The 21,395-nt window shown below is 40.1% G+C and overlaps 2 protein-coding genes and 1 long non-coding RNA gene across 3 annotated transcripts in view; 1 reads left to right on the forward strand and 2 right to left on the reverse strand.

Moving 5' to 3' along the window:
- The window catches only part of LOC144663137 (uncharacterized), a 35,042-nt gene extending 14,928 nt beyond the window's left edge, over window positions 1-20,114 (reverse strand). The window contains exons 1-10 of the mRNA XM_078524070.1: window positions 19,857-20,114; window positions 17,942-18,086; window positions 17,171-17,316; window positions 13,278-13,449; window positions 12,678-12,796; window positions 12,052-12,190; window positions 11,813-11,932; window positions 4,867-5,016; window positions 2,705-2,929; window positions 1,677-1,978 (exon numbers count right to left, since the gene is read on the reverse strand). Coding sequence (XP_078380196.1) covers window positions 1,677-1,978; window positions 2,705-2,929; window positions 4,867-5,016; window positions 11,813-11,932; window positions 12,052-12,190; window positions 12,678-12,796; window positions 13,278-13,449; window positions 17,171-17,316; window positions 17,942-18,086; window positions 19,857-20,114 — 1,776 coding nt within the window. The remainder of the gene's footprint in view (window positions 1-1,676; window positions 1,979-2,704; window positions 2,930-4,866; window positions 5,017-11,812; window positions 11,933-12,051; window positions 12,191-12,677; window positions 12,797-13,277; window positions 13,450-17,170; window positions 17,317-17,941; window positions 18,087-19,856) is intronic.
- LOC144663138 (uncharacterized) overlaps window positions 1-21,395 on the reverse strand; it is a 27,353-nt gene continuing 5,958 nt past the window's right edge. Inside the window, exons 2-12 of the mRNA XM_078524071.1 lie at window positions 19,857-20,197; window positions 17,942-18,086; window positions 17,171-17,316; window positions 13,278-13,449; window positions 12,678-12,796; window positions 12,052-12,190; window positions 11,813-11,932; window positions 4,867-5,016; window positions 2,705-2,929; window positions 1,677-1,978; window positions 1-33 (exon numbers count right to left, since the gene is read on the reverse strand). Coding sequence (XP_078380197.1) covers window positions 1-33; window positions 1,677-1,978; window positions 2,705-2,929; window positions 4,867-5,016; window positions 11,813-11,932; window positions 12,052-12,190; window positions 12,678-12,796; window positions 13,278-13,449; window positions 17,171-17,316; window positions 17,942-18,086; window positions 19,857-20,197 — 1,892 coding nt within the window. The remainder of the gene's footprint in view (window positions 34-1,676; window positions 1,979-2,704; window positions 2,930-4,866; window positions 5,017-11,812; window positions 11,933-12,051; window positions 12,191-12,677; window positions 12,797-13,277; window positions 13,450-17,170; window positions 17,317-17,941; window positions 18,087-19,856; window positions 20,198-21,395) is intronic.
- LOC144663218 (uncharacterized) overlaps window positions 21,099-21,395 on the forward strand; it is a 1,415-nt gene continuing 1,118 nt past the window's right edge. Inside the window, exon 1 of the long non-coding RNA XR_013572586.1 lies at window positions 21,099-21,351. This is a non-coding gene — a long non-coding RNA (uncharacterized LOC144663218). The remainder of the gene's footprint in view (window positions 21,352-21,395) is intronic.

Here is a 21,395-nt window from a genome sequence, read left to right on the forward strand (position 1 = left end):
TTATGTTATTGGGTTAAGCATGATCACATATGCCTGAATAAATTAATAAAATGAGAAACGTTCATTAACTCCATGGATATCCAACTGATGCCAATTTGAAAGATTAAATTTTCTTTTTGAAATTTTGCGTCTTTCAGTGTTGCCTAAATGAAGGGAAATCTGCAAACCACCATGTTCTCAAAACAATGACCATGAAAATTTAAACGCTACGAAAGGGGTTTCAAAGCATTTTTCCCCCTTTTTTTTTTGTTTTTCATCTTTTTAAATTGTCAAATTTTCGAAAATTTAATGGAGCTTTACCGCTCCGGAGAAATTTTTTTAACTTTGCAGAAAGTTGTATCTTAAGATGCTGATTATTAATCAATAATAAAAATGGGGGTCACTGAGTTGGTTTATGAATTATAAGCACTTAAGGTGATTCTCTATTATTGCATTGCGCATCCTTACTGCGCAGAATTTTACGCGTAATTAGCGCGCGCACATTAACAAAATGGCGGCTTTTTTCTATGCGGCTTGGTTCGCGAGAGAGAGAAATCATCGTTTTCTCGTAAACGAGTTCGGTGACCTATCATTTTTTTTTCTTAGTTCGAAAGTAGCGATCAAATTATTTCTATAAAATGAATACAGATCAATTTCTATGGCAGAATAATACATTATCACCGAAAACGTGTACTTTGCCAGTACTCGCAAAGGAAATATAAGGAATTATATGATAAATACAAGGTCTTCCTGCTCCTTCCTTTAGGTAAACAACCAACTGGCAAAGTTTGGTTGGAAATCTATGAGCAGTTCTATTTCAAGGGAACTACCTTAAAGCGAAAATTAATGTGTTTAACAGGTTATAATGTTGCCAAGATGACCATTATTTAATTAAGTGTTTGTTTCAGGTTGCCTGCCGACGCAGCTTAACAACGTGACGAGCCCAAAATTGCAGAGTTGATAGTTGTTCAGTTTAAGGATGTTCGCGCGAAAACCTTCCAACATTGAAATTTTTCTTAAACTTTCACCACTGCTAGTTTTCAAGTTACTTATGTCAGAAATGTAAAAAAAATGGGGGTCACCGAATTTGTTTTCGAGATACGATATCTGAAAGAAGGCGCTTATTTGGATAAATTTTGATTCCGTCACTAAATATGACCTCTGCGGCTTCTGGCAACAAAATGTTTTCAATGAATTGATGCAGGCCAACTTCCTTTGTCCCAATTTATTTAAGTGGGTCTATTTAACAAATATATTATACTTTAAAGTCTCTTAGAGTAAACCTTGTCTTTATCAATTGGATTTGCAAACGTTCATACAGCAAAATGCTGCAAAATTTGACTGATTCGATCGCGCGCGGGAAGAGAACATGAAAATATAATAAACTTCTAACATTCGAACTTGGCTCATTTTTTGTCAATCGGTAGAGATTTATCCCAAAAGTTTATTTATCCCGAAAAAAGTGGGGGTCACCGACCGTTTAAGAGAGCAAACTGCAAGCGAAGTTAGCACAACGACTACTCGCCTAATATGTGTTTGGAAAGTTTTTTCAGCGGGCGCTCGTGCATGACGTGGCGTGGCGTTGCGACATGAATTAAGTGCGCAGTAAGAATGCGCAATAACAATTAGCGTAAACGTCCTTAATTTAAAATCGGGCCAAAACAATTCAAGAATTAAAGCACAAAAACGCGACTCACCTTAACATACAGGTCCTTCTCCTGATTTGCTGCCAATCGTGCCTTTTCGAGCCGCTTCTTCTGTTTTTGGACAGGAGTACCAGTGCCACTATTTAATGTTTTAACCACACTCTTTAAGTCCTCTTTTTGTTCCAGTGACTGTTTTATTTCGTTGTAAGCCTTTTGGAAATCCACGGCGTTTTTTTTTAAATCTTCCACATCCTTCTTAAAAGCTGTCCATTTTTGTAGAGGCGCGAAAAGTTTATTTTTACCAAATCTGTCAAATCCGTCATTGTTCAGAAAGCCTAGTCTGAGTTTCGCAACTAAAAATTAAAGAAAATTAGAGCGATTGAAAAACTGTCAAGACCAAAGTAACAGAAAATGTCAGAAACTTTAAATTCAACAACAATAGAGAGCTTTAGCAATAACGACGGCGACGCGAGGACAACGCCTTGGTCAAAACATTGAAAACTTTGAACTTTGAAAAAAAGGGTTTTGGACCGAAAATAATTTCAAGAAATGATCTTCAAGAAAAATGATCGTAAATTGGTTTCATAGATCGCGCGGCCATGAGAAACTGGGCTGGATCGACTGAACAGAAACTATTCAGTTCTCGTCGGACTGAACTGAAACATTTTAAGACGAGTAGCACAATTGCTCAGATCACTGTTAGAAAAGGTGCCGGAAACTGATTTTTGTTTTGTTTTTTCGTAGTGATTGTTTTGCTCCGTTTTATTACCTAAACTAAAGATATGGTAGGTGAACGCGTCAGCGAGATCTCCCGGTAGCTCAAATTTTGCAATCATCTGGACATTTTTAATAAAATTATTATTACACTCGCGCTTGTTGGAGATGAGATAGTTGTAGCCAACGACGCGCGACGTGCTTCGTTGGCTATCTATCATCTCTTATCAAACGCGCGCTCATGTAATAATTGTTTAATGTTCCCAGAGCCTGAGACCAATAATTGTTAAATATGACATATATATCTGTGTGATATTACATTTAGTAAAGAAAGTCTTTAATTTCATTCCCATGGAGTAACTAACCTTTGTTTATTTTAGATGCATCCGCCCTGTCATCCGTGACGTCAACAAGAAACTCGAGGACTGTCTTCCCTTCCTCGATATTGTTGGCCCAAATAAGATCCTCGGCGTGTCTCTTCATCAACTTTAATAAAACCAGCGGATATTTCATTTTTTCCTTGTAACTCAGGTAGGATTTTGTAATGTAGGCGAGTTCCATTTCACCATCGGAACCGTAAATGTCCGGCGCTATATGGTAACAATATAAGAAACAATGGATTTAATTCATGTGGAAATTGTTCACGTAACTTTCTTTTTTTACAGGATTGCAACGGAGACGAAAAGACAAAAAAAAGAAAACAAAAAGAAAAGACCTCAATCTATATATCGGTTTAGTCTGGTTAAATACGCTAAACTAGTAAAACAGCTTTCTTTCTTTTTTACAGTTTCACTGTTTGTAGATAATATAACTTCTCGAGTAATACGGGTGACTCTAATACAGCAAGTATGGCAATGATATAACCACAACAAAAAATATACAATTTTTCACTTTGTTACTTTCTCAAATACGTTTTTGTTTAAAACAATCGCAATCCATCGCACTGAAAATTACTGAAGGCTTGTTCAAGGTTTTCATGGTTTTTACAACATATGCCTTAAATAGTCCCCAGCAATTTTTATGAAGTCCAACAAGTCGTCCTAAGAGCACTTCCAAGATATGGATAACTACACTTTGCGTGTTCAGCCTTCAGAAAGCCAGTGATCCGTCAGCTTCCCAGGTAGACGAGGTACTGTAGCTATACATCAACAGTCTATTAAGAAATCGCTTTTGATTTGCTATCCAAAACCAATTCGCGGGAAAATCGTCACTAAAAATAACTTAACTTGCGAAAACGCCGTTTCACAGACACAGATAGTCCAGTCCCTGAACTCTCTCTTCCACGCGCCCTTTATAGGGGTTGAACCCAAGCGCGCGAAGAGAGAGTCCAGGATAACTTGCATGCGCATGCTCAGAACGAACCAATCAGAAGCGAGGAGTGTGGCGTCACTTGCTTGGGACGCGCGCGCTAGGTTAAAACTGGCTCGCTCAAAATGACGAATTCAACTACGCGACCGAGCACGCGAATAAATGCAAGAAAAAAACTGTGCTCAATTGCATCCAAAACCAATTCAATAAACAGCTACAAAATACTAGGAATAGTTGACGGATATCGATTTTTGTTTTGGCCGTAAGCTTTTAGCAGACACTGACTGCCAAGCTAGGCTTCTAAAAGTTATTTCGGTGATCCTGCTTTAGTACACGGTCGCGTAGTTAAACTCGTCATCTGTGCGCGCGCGTTTTCAAAAGGGCTCCCAAATATGGTTTTCCCTCAATTTTGGGGGAAAAACTGGCGCATGCGCATGCAAGTTATCCTGGGCTCTCTTCTTCGCGCGCCTGGGTTCAGCCCCTATAAAGAGCGCGTGGAAGAGAGAATTCTGGGACTGGACTAAGACACAGATGGAAGTTGCACGCTCCGGGTAATGGGCTCCTGGTTACTATGATGTTTTCGGGATTTAAGGGAGACGGGCCAATCAGCGTACATATTTATTGTAGTGAATCTGAATTTGTCAGAATGTTCAGTTCATGTATAGTTGTGTTTTCCTCAAAAACCAACATTAGCTTACTTCAACAAGGAAGCGTCCGCCTCCCGCTTACCAACGATAATTGTGAAAAACAAACTCAGAGATCATTATCGTGAAAACATTTTTTGAACTCGTAACTTGTAACTTTTTTTAATTTCTCGCAGGACATATGTTTGCCTAAGCTTTAGGCTTCGGCATATAATTGATCTTCTCGCCACTGAAAAATCATGCTCTACATAGGCTCCCCAGTGGGGTATAGGGCGAAATAAAAACGCCCCGGTTGGCAAGCCGAGCGCGAACTTCGCGCAATACTCCCCTTGGGAGCTTATTGACAATGAACATTTCGCTCAATCTTATCCAATAAGTGTTAATATTTTTCGTGATCAGCCTTCAGAAAGCCACACAGTTTTGTAAACATTTCTTTTCTTTTCTTCCTTTATTTAATTGGCAACTCTAGTAACTCTACGATAACGTAAATCGGGGTTAACCTGCTTTGTTTATATTTAACCGATTTGTTAATATTTACAGATGCGTTAGGTTAGGTGTTCACTACAATACTTAACTGTGCCCATTAGTTCCGGGGATTCCCGGTTCCCCTGGATCCGCTCGATTTGTTTTCTTGTCACTTCCACAGAAATATCCTGGATTAGTGGTGTAAACATATTCAAACACCTTACATGCGATTCCTCTTCCGCCCAAGCCTCCCGGACTCCCTGAAAAAGTTACAAACAAAAATAAACAAACAAATACGCAAACATCTTTAACCATAAATATAAGGCCTTTCTTTTTTCAACACGCTAAAACTGTGGACTTTATCTAACAGATACCTTCTACAATATTAGGCTTGTCGTTGTGATAAGTGCATTTTGCGTCCTTCTATGTTCCTTCCACGCCCCACTGCGTTTTTTCCGCGTCTCTCTCCGTCCCTCGCCCTCTCTCCTCTCCATTCCCGTCCAATTCCCCCTCCTTTCGCCTCCCTCCTCCCACTCCGCGCTTTGCATCAAATAGCTGTTATCACAGTTCTCATCGGTTTGGCAAAAAGGTGAAAGAGTCATTCATTCATTTTGAGTGGTTATTCACACGAAATAGAGCAGTTTTCAATTGAGTGTCGTAAAACCAAAACCAAAGTTATCACTCTGGCCAATCACAAAGGACACAGACAATCCAGTAAACCAATCAAAACTCGAAGCAAATACACGTAGCCGGCACGAAGCGCGGGAAAACGTGCGCGAACGCGTCATGATTGATTTTGGTTTTACTTCTGATTGACTGAGAAAGTGGCGCGAGAATTTTAAACCAATCACAAAGCGTAGGAATACAAAACCAAAGCAGACGCGAATTACTTTCGACACTCAAGTGAAAACCGCTCTATAGGTAAGAGATCAATTACGAATTGCGTTTGTGTTTTCATTTATCTTCAAAAAAAGTCTAAAACTACCGTGATAGGGCATATAACAACAAGTTTTTACAATTTATTGTTTGGGCATACAGGTGTTTTTACTGTGAAGTTTTTCTTCTTGAATCTCTTCCGTCTATATGAAATTTTCATTCTATTCATTATATGACTTACAGTATTTTTCAATTTTGCTCTCCAGATCGACTCGAAATTGAAATGGAATGCGCGCGTATAGAAATATGGATATCGAAATACAATCTCTTTAAGTGTCTTTGCCAAAGCAATTAATTATAATTGCCGGCCTGGGTATGGTATAAGTATGCTGTATTATGGTATAAGATTTACCCACTGAAAAGCCTCAAAGTAATTTTTGTTCGCAAACCGATGTAAACTAATCAGAAACCGTGTATCGTGTTGTTGTTGTTGATGTTGCTGTTGTTGTTGTTTTTTTACGTGTGAGTTGTACCAAATTGAAATTTTTCGTCCTAACTTAATTAGGGGCGTTTCGCACACAAGCCATCTCTCGGTGTGGTTTTCTCAACTAAATTGTTCATTAAATTTGGCGTTTAATCTCAGTACGTATATAATAAACACAACACGCCATGAAAAGTGCTTTGTACGTTGTTAACGCACTTTTTTTTATATATATATTTTTAGTTTCAGAAATCTCACTCGTTCGCTGGGTTCACTCATTCTATTTCTGATATTTCGTACATTTTCCATGAAAAATGGAGGAGAGCATTTTGTTGGAATTGTTGGAGCTAAACCACTCGTAGACCTCGTAGATTCCATACGCCACTCCATCCGAGACACAGGTGGTGTATTGTCTGTATTTCACACTTGCGAGTGTACATGCCGTGATATAGCTAACTGACGTCACGATTCGCGCCTTTTCTACTTTGCTGAACAGGCATCGGCAAGCAGGTTTAATTTGTTTAACTAAGCGACGAAAAAGAATGAGTTTTTCGAAAAACAGTGACAACACGATTATAGAGACCTTGACGATTTCATGGTTTTTAGAAGGAAATCACCGCAGGGATTTTCACAAAGTGCAAGATGTTGTAAAGAACAGTAAAAAAACAGTTGAAAATTATCGGCGGTCAAAACATTGCCATTGCCGCATCGTGATTTGCAGTAGCTCGATTATTCGAAAACAATGAAATAAAATCGGCAATATGAACTACATCTGGTCTCCATATTTATAGATTACTTCATAGAAAGTGCGACGTACGGATTTTTATTTACGAGTTGCAAAACTTTGGCAAAACGAAAGAGTGAGCTTAGCGAACGAGTGAGTTTTCCAAAGTTTTGCAACGAGTGAATAAAAATCCGCACAACGCACTTTCTATACTGTAATTTGTTTATTATATATATATATATAAAGCTTAATAAAGCTTTAGAAATAAAGCTTATTTCGCAGCTTTTCCACAGGCCGAGTTTACAAGATAAATCAGAAATTGTCGTGCACATCTAAAAACGTTGTTTACTTGGCCTCTTGCAATAAATGCAAATTACAGTATGTAGGATCAACAACCACAGAATTTAAAGTTCGCTTTCGTAATCATAAATCATCCATGCTTACCAACAAAAAGACGTGCGAGCTTGCGGTTCATTTTAATTGCGCAAGGCACGAAATTTCCGAAATAAGCTTTATTATCATCGAGCAAATTACTAGCCAAGGGGACGCTGCTTTTATTGACAAGTTATTACTAACTAGAGAGGCCTATTGGACCTCGCAGCTATTTACACTCAATCCTCACGGTCTTAACAAAAGACGCGAATTTAGATCGAAAAATCGCGTCCGATACAACACGTAATTAGACACTATTGTACGGCTAGTGATTAAGGCTTCTGCTACATATTGTTGTTATCCTATCATTCTCGCGTTCTTGTAAGTCATCATTACCTTGTTATGCAATCTTTTTTCTAAGTTTTATCTAAGTTTATCTAAGTTTAATTATAAGTTTAATTATATATATATATATATATATATATATATATATATATATCTGAGCGGATTTGCAAGAACCGGGTCGCCCACAAGCCAAATTACTCCAAGCTGTTACAAGTCCCCGGGCCTCCCCCCTGGCTAGAGATTGGCACGTCACCAGCCCAGGTGACACCTGACACAGCAGCCAGGTCCCTTCTCAGCAGGGAACCCTCAAGCAATGTCAATCAAAATATTCAACAGCCCCTCACAGGGCATTCAAAATTTAACACAAACATACTAAAAAAATAAACACTCCAAGCTGTTTACAAGTCCCCGGGCCTCCCCCCTGGCTAGAGATTGGCACGTCACCAGCCCAGGTGACACCTGACACAGCAGCCAGGTCCCTTCTCAGCAGGGAACCCTCAAGCAATGTCAATCAAAATATTCAACAGCCCCTCACAGGGCATTCAAAATTTAACACAAACATACTAAAAAAATAAACACTCCAAGCTGTTTACAAGTCCCCGGGCCTCCCCCCTGGCTAGAGATTGGCACGTCACCAGCCCAGGTGACACCTGACACAGCAGCCAGGTCCCTTCTCAGCAGGGAACCCTCAAGCAATGTCAATCAAAATATTCAACAGCCCCTCGCAGGGCATTCAAAATTTAACACAAACATACTGAAAATTTAACACAAATGGGCCCAAGCGTCCAAAGACAAACCCTCCCCTCCCCCCTGCTTTTGACAGCTAGTCCGCCAGCCAGGCACCAGCGGATAGCTAAGACCCTGGGCCAGGTCACCAGAGCACTGGTGACGGAAGCCCCCCTCAAGTTAAGGGCACCAGCTGGGCTTGGACTCGGGCTTCGCCCGAGTCCAAGCGAAAACCTGGGCGACCAGGTTTTTGCAAATCCTCTCAGATATCAGGCCCAAAACGGCTCCGAAAGGCCAAAGTCACTGGCCAGGGGACCAAACATGCAGGCAAAGTTCTAGCAAGTCGATTGGAGGGGCACCCACTGCCTGATTGGTGCTCAATAATTATATATATATATATATATATATATATATATATATATATATATAATTTTCCACACGCATCTTTTGTGTGTATAGGTCTTGCTTCAAGTTCAAATAAAAATTAACACAAATGAAGTATGACACACTTTTTACGATCACCTATATTTCGCCGGTACCGCTCCTCAGGGTGAAAATGAAAAACGCGTTACACGCCATCTACAAGTAACGTTACAAATTAAACTATATACAGAGCACGCGCAAACACGAACGGCACAATTGATTAAGAATTTGTTGAGGGGGACAGATCTCGAGTAATGTACTGGTGAAGTACACCAAATCACCAGTTGGGAATGAAAATGGTGAAATTGAAGGTTGTGGTTGAGACGCCCACACCACTAAGTTAGGAAGAAATCAAAGAGCCGCAGCTCACTCCAAGAGTCACCGGGAACGATGACAACATTAGAACGGAATCAGGGACACAAGATCTCAATGTACACTGAAGAAGGGTAAAAAGAAAATAAGAAAGGAAGGACAGTGGGCGATCCGCCGAGACCCAGCGGCAATGAGAGCGACTCTCACGCAGAATCGCGGAGACGTTTACGAATAGAATTCAGTGAATCTATAATTAACCCTATATGTGCGCGAGCTCAATGTTTTCGCGCGGGTGGTAGCGCGCGCAAATTGCATTCAATTTGTAGCCGACTGTGTATTGCGCGTGCTTGTATTAGTTTAAATGTAGATGATGTCGCGTCAGTAGAGGAGGACGGGTGATCGTAAAAATTGTATTTGTGTTAATTATATATATATATATATATATATATATATATACACCCGTTTTCAGAAACGTTTTCATCTAGAGAGATATATATATAGGTAGATATTTTGTTTGCATGCACGAGCGCGCTTGGAATGTCACACTTTATTGTTGTATGTGTGATGAGCACACCTAAGGAGAAAAACATCCTTTTGTTATTTAGACGAGAGCAATATGAATGAATATGTGTAGCGAGTTTAAAACGTTGTTCCTTGATAGGTTGTATGAGTGCTAATGCGCCATGATGCAGCCCCCAGTAATGATTGTGAATATGGTTTTGCGGAGAACAATCAGTGACAAAAAAAACTGTCTTCAATTCGTCGACGAAACGGAAATGTTCGCCCGTCACGAATTGGAAGGCGAAGATCTGTCGCAAGTTGTTGATGTGTTCATATGGTTTTTGTTGCTTGCACAAGCCACGTACATCACCAAAAGATGTCTTCATCGCCAAAATATGCTCCTCAAGCCCGCCGCCCGCCCGCAGACATGCGAGTGAAGGTGCTCACAGCGTCGCACGTAAGTGACCACGAAGACCTCACCAGGGGGAACCAACGCGAGAAGAACGACACTGAGACACAAAGGACCACAGGAGCCACACACATACAACAATATAAAGTGTGACATTCGCAAGCGCGCTCGTGCATGCAAACAAAAGTATCTACCTATATATATATCTCTCTAGATGAAAACGTTTCTGAAAACGGGTGTATATATATATATATATATATATATATATATATATATCAAAGATATTTGAAAATTCAGAACAATACAATACATTGCGTGTCATATGTCACGTCACGCGAGAACTTTATCACTAGTTAAAAAACGTTTTTCAGTAAGAATTTCCTAGAGTGTCTGCAACACGATACAAGCTCATTTCTGCTGTTCAGAGTTGACATTTCCGGTTTACATAAAATGAAAAATTTCTCCCACAAACACAAATTACATCTCTTCAAATATCTTTGAATGTAACCGTTTTTTCTGGCAGTCGCCTGATGATTGCCTCGCACGAGGCATGAAACTCAGAGTAGCGAATAAATGACCATATAAACTAACTCTTGAGATTTTACTGTTATATATATATAACGAGAATTCAACCATTGTAAACTTGACGCTATTTTTCCCGCAAATAAATAAATAAACCTTTGACATACAGGACATGTTACAGTTTGACCTAGCGGGAGAAAAATAAAGCGGCAAAATGCACATCGCTTTTCAAGCGAAATCACTTTTAATCAAATGAGACAAATTACTGCCGACAAACCTCCTGGAAAAACTTTATTTAATTAAACACAATGCGTTACTTTTTGAAAGCAAAATAAAACATTTGGTATCGCATGGAGTAAGCGTCGCCACAAGCGAATCAACTAAACACGCAGGCGAATTTTGAACAAAATGGTGATAACACAAAGAGTTAATTGCGGCGTAAATTCAGCTATAGAAATAAAATCTTCTTTACCATGGTGTTCCCAAGAGTGCTTGAATATTCTTAGAAAGTCTGCGGATGCGAAGTAAGTTTGAAAGAAATTCTTGTCCGCCGGTAGACTACGAGCAGTCCCTATTTTTTCGCGGGTCCGTCGAGCTTGAAGCGAAACATGATTTTTTTCGCTTCACGCTCGACGGACTCTGCGAAAATATTTTTGCTTCATACTCGACGGACTCTGCGAAAAAAATAGGGACTGCTCGCAGTCTACTCCGCTTCTCTTGACTTGTCGACACTTCGCTTGTCTTCGCTCCGCCTTTGAAGTATAACTTTTATCGTTATCATCTTATTACTGTATTGTTTCGGTTTTGCTTAGCGAGTTCGTCCTGTTTGCTTGCCTTTCCATAAAGCTCTCTAAAGACAATGTTTTCTAAAGGAACAAAACGTATAGCCATGTTTTACAAGCATAAATTGCTACAGTACTGCTGTCGGGAGCAAACTTGCCGCTCGCTGTTCAACCTTGTTGGAAGCCATTTGAGTTCTCGCGCTCTGATTGGTTGGGTTGTTCCTCTCTAGATGCTGATTGGTTATATTTTTCACATGTGAAGAAAGCTATACCCGAAGCTGATTGGACGTATCGCTTTTTTCACATGTGAAATATAGCAAATATAGAAATATATTTGCAAGGTTTATTGCCCAAAATTCAAGCTATATATGCAATAAAATAAAAAGAACACTACACGTTGGCTCAAAGATATAAATTTTATGTTCTCGTGGATAAAACGAGATCCGCAAACGACTGAGATATCGTTTTTGTCACGAGGACATAGAATTCATATCTTTGAGCCAACGTGTATTATCCTCCATATATGAACTTTACTTAAAGCATTTCTGTTGCTAATATAATTATCCGAATTAACAGCAATCACCTATTCCGCCTTTCCCATTTGTAGCTGGTGGTGCTCCGCTTCCGCTACAACTTTTGAGATTCACTTTTCCTTCCGTTCGTCTCCCGTAAAGACTTTGATATCCAGCGTCACCACCATTTCCTATTAAGAAAAAAGAAAAAATCATTTTTTACGATGACAAAGTCTTCCATTCTCCCGAACTATTCTAGAGCTTTTCGACAAGTTCCAGAAGTGGGTAACTTGAAATTTTGATGTGTTACCTGATTTTCCGGCATACCCCCCGGGGGTGCCAGGCATACCCGGTTCACCCTTTATCCCTGCATAGGATGACGGTCTGCACGTTCTGTGATCATTATTTGGACGACTGTTTTCACATTCACTTTCCGATCTGTCGTCTTTCTACGAAGGATAAAAAAGGTGGTAAAAAAATAATGAAATATATGCATAAAAGAAATGCTATGACCGTCTTCAAATCAGCCATAAAGTCTAGTTCCAAGTCCGAACTGATGTGGCTAAAGACCTTTGCCATCTAAAGGGAGAACTACGTTAACTTCACTTGGCACAACGCCGTAAACGACGTTAAGTCAATGTCAAGCCAGTTAAACTTTGAAAATTGTAAGATATAAATGGCAGTTGTATAACCCGCAAATTGCTAGATTTCCACCTACATTTGACTTATGATGTCTTCTTGCAAACTTTCTTTAAACAGGAGAGTAACTTCACCGCCGCAGACTTGACCGGATCAAAGAAACGTTGATTGTACAAGAATTTATCGGCCGTACTTTCTATTTCTCTTGTTTGAATGCTACTTCACCTTGATCTCCACTAATATACAAAGTGGCAATGTAACAACTGTTTCCCATCGCACAATTCCTTATTAACATACCTCGACGTCTGTTACAGGATTTCCATCTTTACCGTATCTGCCATCTTGTGCCTTGCTCCCACCTCCACCACTAGTAAGAACACTGAGGTCACCTTTTAATACATCAGCATAGATCTCCACTTGTGAATAAAAAACAAACAAACCAAATATAAATATGTATATATTCATTTATAAAATGTAACAATGCATGGGAAGATTGTAGCGTGCAGATCGTTAACAAATATGTGTAGTGGACTTAGGCACTGTTTACTGTTTTTAACCATATAGCTATGCCTCTCATTCTCGTGATCTTGGTCCACGCAAAGTTCTTTTTTACCACACCAGTTGCCTTACTCTTTTTGGAAGCCTGGTTGTCCATTAAGGATCCGCACCCTGGGAACGACCATGCTGTTATCCCAGAGGTTTACAAGTCCTTGTCACGCGCATGAGTTTCGCGCCACGTTCTTTTGTTTCAAACTTTTACACGTTATTTTCAATGCGCGCGCTAACATTCTGCTATTTTAAATCGCGTGTGAAGGCTTAAGCGATAGCCGAAACGTCTTGGAAAATAACATCAAAAACACAGTCAGCGACAAACCTTTAACAAACTAGTTGCCTTACCTATTGGTCCCGGCACTCCAAACACTCCTCCATCCCCGTCATCGCCAGCCTTCTGTAACTTGAACGTTTGCATCAAAGCTGGAGCTGACAGTTCCAATCGACTGTTTGCCGCTGAGACGACTTTGCGGCTAAACACTGTTAGTTTTTTTATGCCACGCATTTTAATGTCACCCTACGAGATAACAACACCTGAAACTTACAATTGTGTGACAATAAGATAAATATTTTTTTGAAAAACTCTCAGCTCTAGACAAAATAACTTGCTATTCTAATTGATTTTGGAGCACCCAACGTTTTGGTTTAAATGACCAGTGACACGATATTTTAAGGTATTTTTTTTATTACTTCCAGAGTGAAGAAAACCTCAAAATAATTGTTGTGTAATGTAGAAAAACAACAAAGGGGTAATAAAAACGCGCAAATAACCAAGAATGCTTCCCACTGACGAAGTTTAAGACAGATTACGAACGACAAACGCTTGTGATTCAACCAAACGCTTCCAAACTTTGCGAGTTTATCTAACATTTTTCTGGGAATAATTTGGTAGGAAAGGTTGTTATGTCTTAACTTGACGTCATCATGGCACGGGATTTTGACAGACATATTCTCCCAAATTTGTAGTTTTCGTGTTTCTATTAACGAAAAATAACTTTAATGCAATTATTTTCACCTTTTTACAGTTTTTAAGCACAGTTTTATTGATTTTGAGTACTTTGCAGTAATTTTGGGCGGTTTCCTGACGTTTTGGAAAAATTTGGAAATCCAAGATGGCGGATCCAAGACAGCTGCTGTTTTGACCACATGATGTAATAATCACATGATGTGACGTCATCATCCCACGTGACGTATACTAAAGGATAGATTTTCGGACATACTACTTATCCTCTAAGTTTCATTGTGATTGCATAAATATTCTGGAAGTTACGGAGGGGGGCGGCGGAATCCCCCCCCCCCCCTGGTCTGAAAAGATAAAAAAAAACCCGGTCTGAATAAGGTTAAGCATCGATGACGTTTGTTTACGTTCCTAGCAAAAAGACCAGCCCTACAGATATTGTATTGATATTTTTTTAATGAAGCTAGCAAAGTTAATAACAATCACTAAGTGTAAAGGAAATTTGTTGGTAAACCTAATACATTTTTTATCCCATGCCTTGTAGAATACAGCCAATCAGGAGCCTAGAAGGCCGTTGCATATTTTGCGGTATTCCACGGGGAATACAGTGTATTTCACGAAAGATTCCCGGCGTTTCGCACGGCTACCGAGTTTTCCCGTCAGAAGCCGGCAGCGGGCGCCATTTTTCCAGTCAGCTTAGACGAGATTTTTCGAGAAATTCTCTAAAGTGAATAAAGAACCAAATATTCTTTCAAATTTGACATTTTTATACTTTAAATATTCGGAAAAAACTGTTCTAGAATGAAAACGTTTTGCAAACGTCGAGGAATTTGTCACACAGCAACTGAAAACACAGGAACACAGGGCACAGAGGAGTCAAGTTTGTCCGTAAGTCAAAATATCTCTACTTGTTTGCAGATCGTCTGGTGATATCGTATTCGTACCATCATGCGACATCCGCTGACAGCAATGTTTGTGGGCGTTTCCATTGACACCAGCAGTAAGCTAAGAAAGAGAGCAAGGGACGAAAGCGATTTGAGGTGAAATTCCGATCCCTCGTTACTCGCTCAAAATCAAACGAAACGATCTCATTTTTAACATGAGGTTTCAGACTAGTATTCTCTCCCCATACGCTGTAAGAAAATCTTTAAACAAGTCGTTTAAGCCGTATTTTGGGGGACGAGTTTTTGGCGGTTAAAAATTCGATTTCGTACAATGCGGACCGGAGGATACTGGTGGCGGAAATGCGTCACGAGACATGCGATGTTGCAATAAAATATATAGCTTCCATAATTGTGTTTCACAAGTAACTTACAATTTTGAAAAGAACACCTTGTTTCCCACTTTCAATTTCTTCGGATTGCGTTGATCCTCGTCTGGTAAATTTCGCTTTTCCCGGAGAGCACTATTCATATTTTGAATCTTACCGCCGGTCGAAAGAACAGCTGTTGTTTTGAATTTCGGATTAGTAAAGGTTGATTTCATCTGTCACAGCATGGATCTACACACGACTTCCGTTTCCGCCACCAGTATGCTTCCGGCGACATCGAGCCGATCACGTGGTAAAATGCTTCGTCCCTTGTCTCATTTTCTTCTCGGCAGTTCGTGCCTCGTCAGAAAGCTTCGCTTTCCGAAAAAATATCTTCGCCCTTCGGGCGACGATTTTTTCACCCCCAGGCGACCATTGGCAGGATAGGATCCTGCCATACAAACTGTAAACAAAGTATCGCATGACGGCGCTGTATCACCTACGCTTACACGATCGCTTTGAAGGTCGTTTTGCACGGTAGAGATTTTGAATTGCGGACAAACTTGACTCCTCTGTGCCCTGTGCCAGGAACGGTGAAGAAAACAGCTTTGGATTGCAAGAACTTCGTCACCTTGATGTCAGACAAATATTCTAAAACAGATATTTACAATTGCAATGACTTAACACCAACTAAACAACGCAAAAACAACTTCTTTATGCTTTTTTCTGTTGGTTATATATATATCCGATAAGCAGACGGATAATTTTAAACCGGATACGGTAACATTAAAAGCTTTACAACTTTTGCAATATATATACTCTATATACATCAACTGGAACATTAAGAAGGACTAATAAAACCGCGCTTGCACTGGCAGAAAATTGATCAAATTCCTTCATTATTTTGCTCAAATAGCTGGTAGATAAGAACCTGATGATTTGTTCCCCCAGAAGTCTCAAAAAACCAAAGTCAGCGTGATCGGAGCCCAGACCACCCGTTCGCTATCGTTCTCCGTCGCGCACAAGCTGAGCAAGCCCCCGACAGGGCCAAAGGTGGGAACAGGGGATTGCCCCTGTACCGGGGGGGCGACCGACGCCCCGCACGCCGCAGGGGCGCCCGGTGGAGAGGGCGAGGGGGGGGACGCCGAGCGGGGGGGGGGGCGGCGGGGCGGGGGGGGGGGGGGGCGCGCGCGGGGGAGGGGGCGGCGAGACGGGCACTACATCAGGTCTCTACCTAAGCTAATGAGCAAAAGTCGTCAACTGCCAGAAAACGCTCGGCCGTTCGTAAAAGTCACTCTTAAATTTTGTATCTTTTTATTGGTTGTCCGTATATACCGCATTAATTCGATTAAGCGCCCAACCTCGAATAAGCGCCCACCCTGAGGTGGGAAAATAAGCGCCCAGCCTCGGATAAGCGCCCACCCTCCTCGCCAGACATCAAGGAAGCAGCACCAGAAAGTTCGCTTATTGACCCTTGTGACAATTTGTTTGAAACTGACTCGGTACTACTAAGAGACTTCACCGAAGGCCGAGTTTTATTTGTCTTTCGTTAGCTTTTTACAGAAACTTTCAATGAACAGTTAAAATTCTGCCTTCGTACATCTTCAACTTTTCTACTTGCTAAAAATGGTGAAAATTTAATAAGCGCCCAGACTTGAATAAGCGTCCACCTCGAACAAGCGCCCACTCTCAAGGTCCAAAAATTAAATAAGCGCCCCGGGCGCTAAATCGAATAAATACGGTAAGGGGCATGGGATAAATAGTTATGTAATGTTTTCTCGTGGCATACCGCAAATATCCCACTCGTGGCATACCGCAAATAATTTATCTCAATCAAGTCACTCGTGTGATATTTCGCGGTATGCCACCTGAAAACATTGCATAACTATTATTTATGTTTTTTTTCCTCCGGGATTCTCTCTATTAATAAGTGCATAATAAATAACTTTACTCTTACACAAACGTTTTGAGTAAATTATTTTATGTAAACATGCAAGTAATTTTCTTCGCATAAACGAAGCAGGTATTTACCTTTACATACACTGTATCTGCCAGAACTTCAAGCTCAATATTGTTGGGCTGGTACTGATTTTCATCAAAGTCTACCTTCTTGTTATTTTTAAGATGCTCTTGTACGAAGTCCATGTGAACAACCCGGCCAACTACTTGGTAGCGGACTATCGACAAATGACATAACTGAATAAATTATTGAATAAATAGTTGGTCATAAATGGACATGATATGGCCATGCATGGCACCAAGGGGAAGTCATTTGAAATTCGTTGATTAGCCACAAAGCTGCTATGAGGGACAGAATTAAATCAGAAGAGGTCGTTATAAACCACGATTCCTTAGACATAAGCAACACGTGTCATCGTCCCTGGGGGAATTTCGGAGAGCAAGTCAGTGACCTCAAGGGTCCCCCAGGGATCAGTCCTCGGTCCCATGCTCTTTCTCCTTGTTCCTAATGACTTGCCGGATGCTGTTGCATCGTGCAAAGTCAGAACATTTGCTGACGATACAAAGGTTTATAAAGTCATTAACTCGCCCGAGAATGTAATTGACCTACAGAGGGATTTGGACAACCTCGGCGTCTGGGCAGACAAATCGGATATGCTATTTAATCACAAGAAAAATAAGATCATGCGAGTTTCGCGCAAGCGCAATCCAATTGTGAACTCTTACATGCTTGAGGCGCACTATTGGAATCAAGTGACTCCAATGAGAATGAGATTTCTACACGGTCCCACTGTCATTATTCTTTAACATTAAAACTTGACCACATCTGAGATTATTGCTTACCTGAAGGGACGCAACCATAAAACTCAACTCTCATCGCGACACGTCTACGCGCCTGTGTCGGTTTTATTAAGACGTAGCGAGCCCTGATTGGCTGTAACAGATTATGAGTGACGACTCCGTTTTGGTCGATGTTTCCATCGAACTCCTATAATAAAAAGGGAGCGAGCGCACTTAAGTTACATTTTTAACCCATGGCGTAGACACAGGTTTCTGTGGAGATTCCGATATGCGTCACTTGCAAACTCATTTAAGTGTAGATACTATTAGTAATAAGCCGGCCCGAACTCGAGAGCGACCGAGCCTAACGCCATATTAGAATACTAACCACCAAGTACGTTAGCGAGGCTCGCATTGACTCGTATCTGAGCGAACAGAGAGAAAACAGTGAGGTTTGTCAACGTTTGTGATCTTTTTCGCATTTTTGGATAATGAAGAATGAAAGGTCTAATACTAATCATACTTCTTCGTCGTCTTTTAAGAAGAAAATAAAATATTAGACCGTTTAATTTATGGTTGTAATTACAGCAAAGGTGGCTCGACTGGCCCCGCTGTTCTTCCGGGGTTAACACAACTTAAATTTGGTATTGTATACTTGTATTTTTCGACTCTATTCCTTATGTGATTTTTGCTTTATAATATGTTTTTTAGCGGCATCGTTCCCGTTAAGCACGAAGAAGCGTAGATATAATGAAAATCATCGTTCTGAATCGAAGCAGCAAAAATGGAAGAACGACACCGAATGCCTTGAGAAAGGATGATCAGCTCCGGGGATCAGCTCTGCCCGGGACATTCCCAGAGGGGCTACTCCGGCTTGTAAATGACGGGGATGAATGAATGGAGGCAAAACTCAGGACTCAAAAAAATCCCTTAGTCTTCCGACATTACCCAAAAAAATCCCTGGACCAAACATAACTCCTCAAAAAATCCCTTGTCAATTTACCCCTAAATTGCCAGGAGGGGCGATAATATAACACAAAGAAAACCATAACAAATTGAACGCTCGTGTTTGGTTATTCATCATACCATAATTACGCCAAAGCCGCGTTTTTAATACCCCTAAAAAATCCCCTATTTAAATCAAGTTACCCAAAGAAATACTTGCCAAATTTTCCAACCCCAAAATATCCCGGAATCGGAAATTTCAAACCCAAAAAAATCCTTCGATCATCCCCGTTATTTTAAAGTCGGAGAACCCCCCTGGGGAACTTGGTTTAGACTGTCTTAGGCGCAGTAATTGTCTTTGACAGTATTGTGATTATTCAAATTAAATCTTTAAACTTGATTTTCTCAGTTGTGCTATTCTGCAAGAAAGTCCTTGTAAGTAAAAAGGATATCTTAATAAGTATTTGCTGAAGTGAGATGAAATTTTCAGTGAGGTTAGTCTGAATTACCGGGCTTATAAATATACAAGGTTAGTCTGAATATGTAGTTCTGTGTTTTGACTGTTGCAAACCTACAAAAAGTTGTATTGCTATTCCCTGATGCTTCCATGCCAACAACAGATGCACAAATGATAGAATTATGGTAGTTTAGGTTTTTCTACTTATTATTTTTAAATTCAATCATGATCAGACAAAAAAATTGTGGACATGCGTTAAGGGGGCGATTGCCCAAAAGCTTCAAAATTGGGCCTAGTCACTTTTAATAGGTTTTAGAGTTCTGTTGGGCTTCAAAAGCCCGATCTCAACTCTTAAACATATTTATGCTAGATACAACAGATTAAAACTGAATATAAACACAGAGTTTCTAGTAATTAAATACATTTTGGGACCAGAATGACCCAATGTGTCGTCATTATGTCATTAACTCACGAAATCATTGTTAAAAGGAACAACAACAACAACAACAACAAGGGCGAGATCTTTGTCACAGATTCTAAACACCTAAACAAATCATTAAAACTTGTTCTGATTACCTTAACTATGCCTTTCTCTTTATAACTCTCATAGAATTTGTTGTGTTCGGCGAAAAAAAGCTTGTATTTCTTGACCCAGTTGTCATGATCCTCCCTGCCTTGTGTGGCAATCTTTTTTATTTTGACAATGCGGCCAAAGTCCACTCGCAGATATGGATCCGGATCATCAATATGCGGTTCCCAAGCGCCAATTCTCACTTCATCTTCCGCAAATTCTTTTGTGACAAGGTTGAGCCTGGCATTAGCCGGACCTGACATTTTAGACTCTTGTGAAGATGCGGTGATTTGTTGGTCTGTAATCCGTCCACTTTCCATTCCCAGTGCCTCCTCTCCAGCGCACGCTAAAAAAATAATGATAATAATAAAAAAATAAAATAAAATAATAATAATTATAAAAACAATATATAATTATAATAAAAACCTTCCCAAAATCCTTTGAAACTGAAAAATCGTCAATGCCAAATAACTTGGTCAGTTTGAAGTCAGCAGGAGTAGTACGTCGTATAGAAATAACTCTTACCATAAACTACTTCTTGTATAAGTCGTAGGTTGATGTCGTCATTAGTCACGTGACTTTGCTCAGAAGTTCGTTTTTGCTCACTGTGACGAAAATAGTTTATTACTAAAAAAGCAGTCATTGCAGTTTGAAGCACATTGGTGTGAGGCATTTTGGACTGCCCAGGTACCGAACAAAATATCAAAATTAAGGTAGCTATGCACAATTTTCAAAAAATGGGAGTCTGGGTACAGGTGCGTATCTGGCGTTGCATTAAATGCGAGGTAACAAGAATATACATGTTGGTAGATACTTATATGTGAAGTAGTTTTTAATTAATCTAATTGTTTTGACGTCATCGCTCACGTGACCAGAACGGATCACATTTTTAAATTCGCTTGAAAACTTTACTAGAACCTCTCTCTTAGGATTTTTTTGAGTAAAGTTGTAGTTTTTTAAATAGTGTTTTGAAAAATGGCCATTATTACTTTTTCGTGAAAAAGTACGGCAGTAAAAAATACAATTGAAAAGTTTGTTGGCTTCCTACTCAACGACCATTTGCATTTGAAATAAAAGAAAATTTTGCCAAAGGCTTGAGTGTATCCTCTTTATTATAGCGTTATCAGTTTCTTTTCATTGTGATTGCTTTGGGCGAAGTTGAACGTAATTTCTTTCAGACAAAGGAGTGGCGCTTGGGGAGAGTTTTAGCTGTGCCCCCCCTGCTTGCGGATTCCCCGCGGTCCGTATTGCGGGCGCATTTTCAAAATGGCGTCGATCGATTAGTGTTTTGATTTTGCAATTTCGAGTTCTATAGGATAGTTTTGTCAATGTTCTTTCTTCTTGACGCGATCACGAGACCCGAAACAAAGGGTATTCGATATCCTTTATTTGTATTCCCGACACTGGAGAAGAATATGGAATGAGGAGAAACGGTGGAAGCTTTTCGCACAAACATTTCTAACAGAGACTTAATACAGTGATGACCTGAGGTCACTTCAGGTAAGCGTTTCTCATTGTACTATAATTTCATTTTGAAGACTGGC

The sequence above is a fragment of the Oculina patagonica genome, chromosome 8 (genome assembly GCF_052425735.1).
Source record: "Oculina patagonica isolate OP01 chromosome 8, crgOcupat, whole genome shotgun sequence".
Classification (NCBI taxonomy): domain Eukaryota; kingdom Metazoa; phylum Cnidaria; class Anthozoa; order Scleractinia; family Oculinidae; genus Oculina; species Oculina patagonica.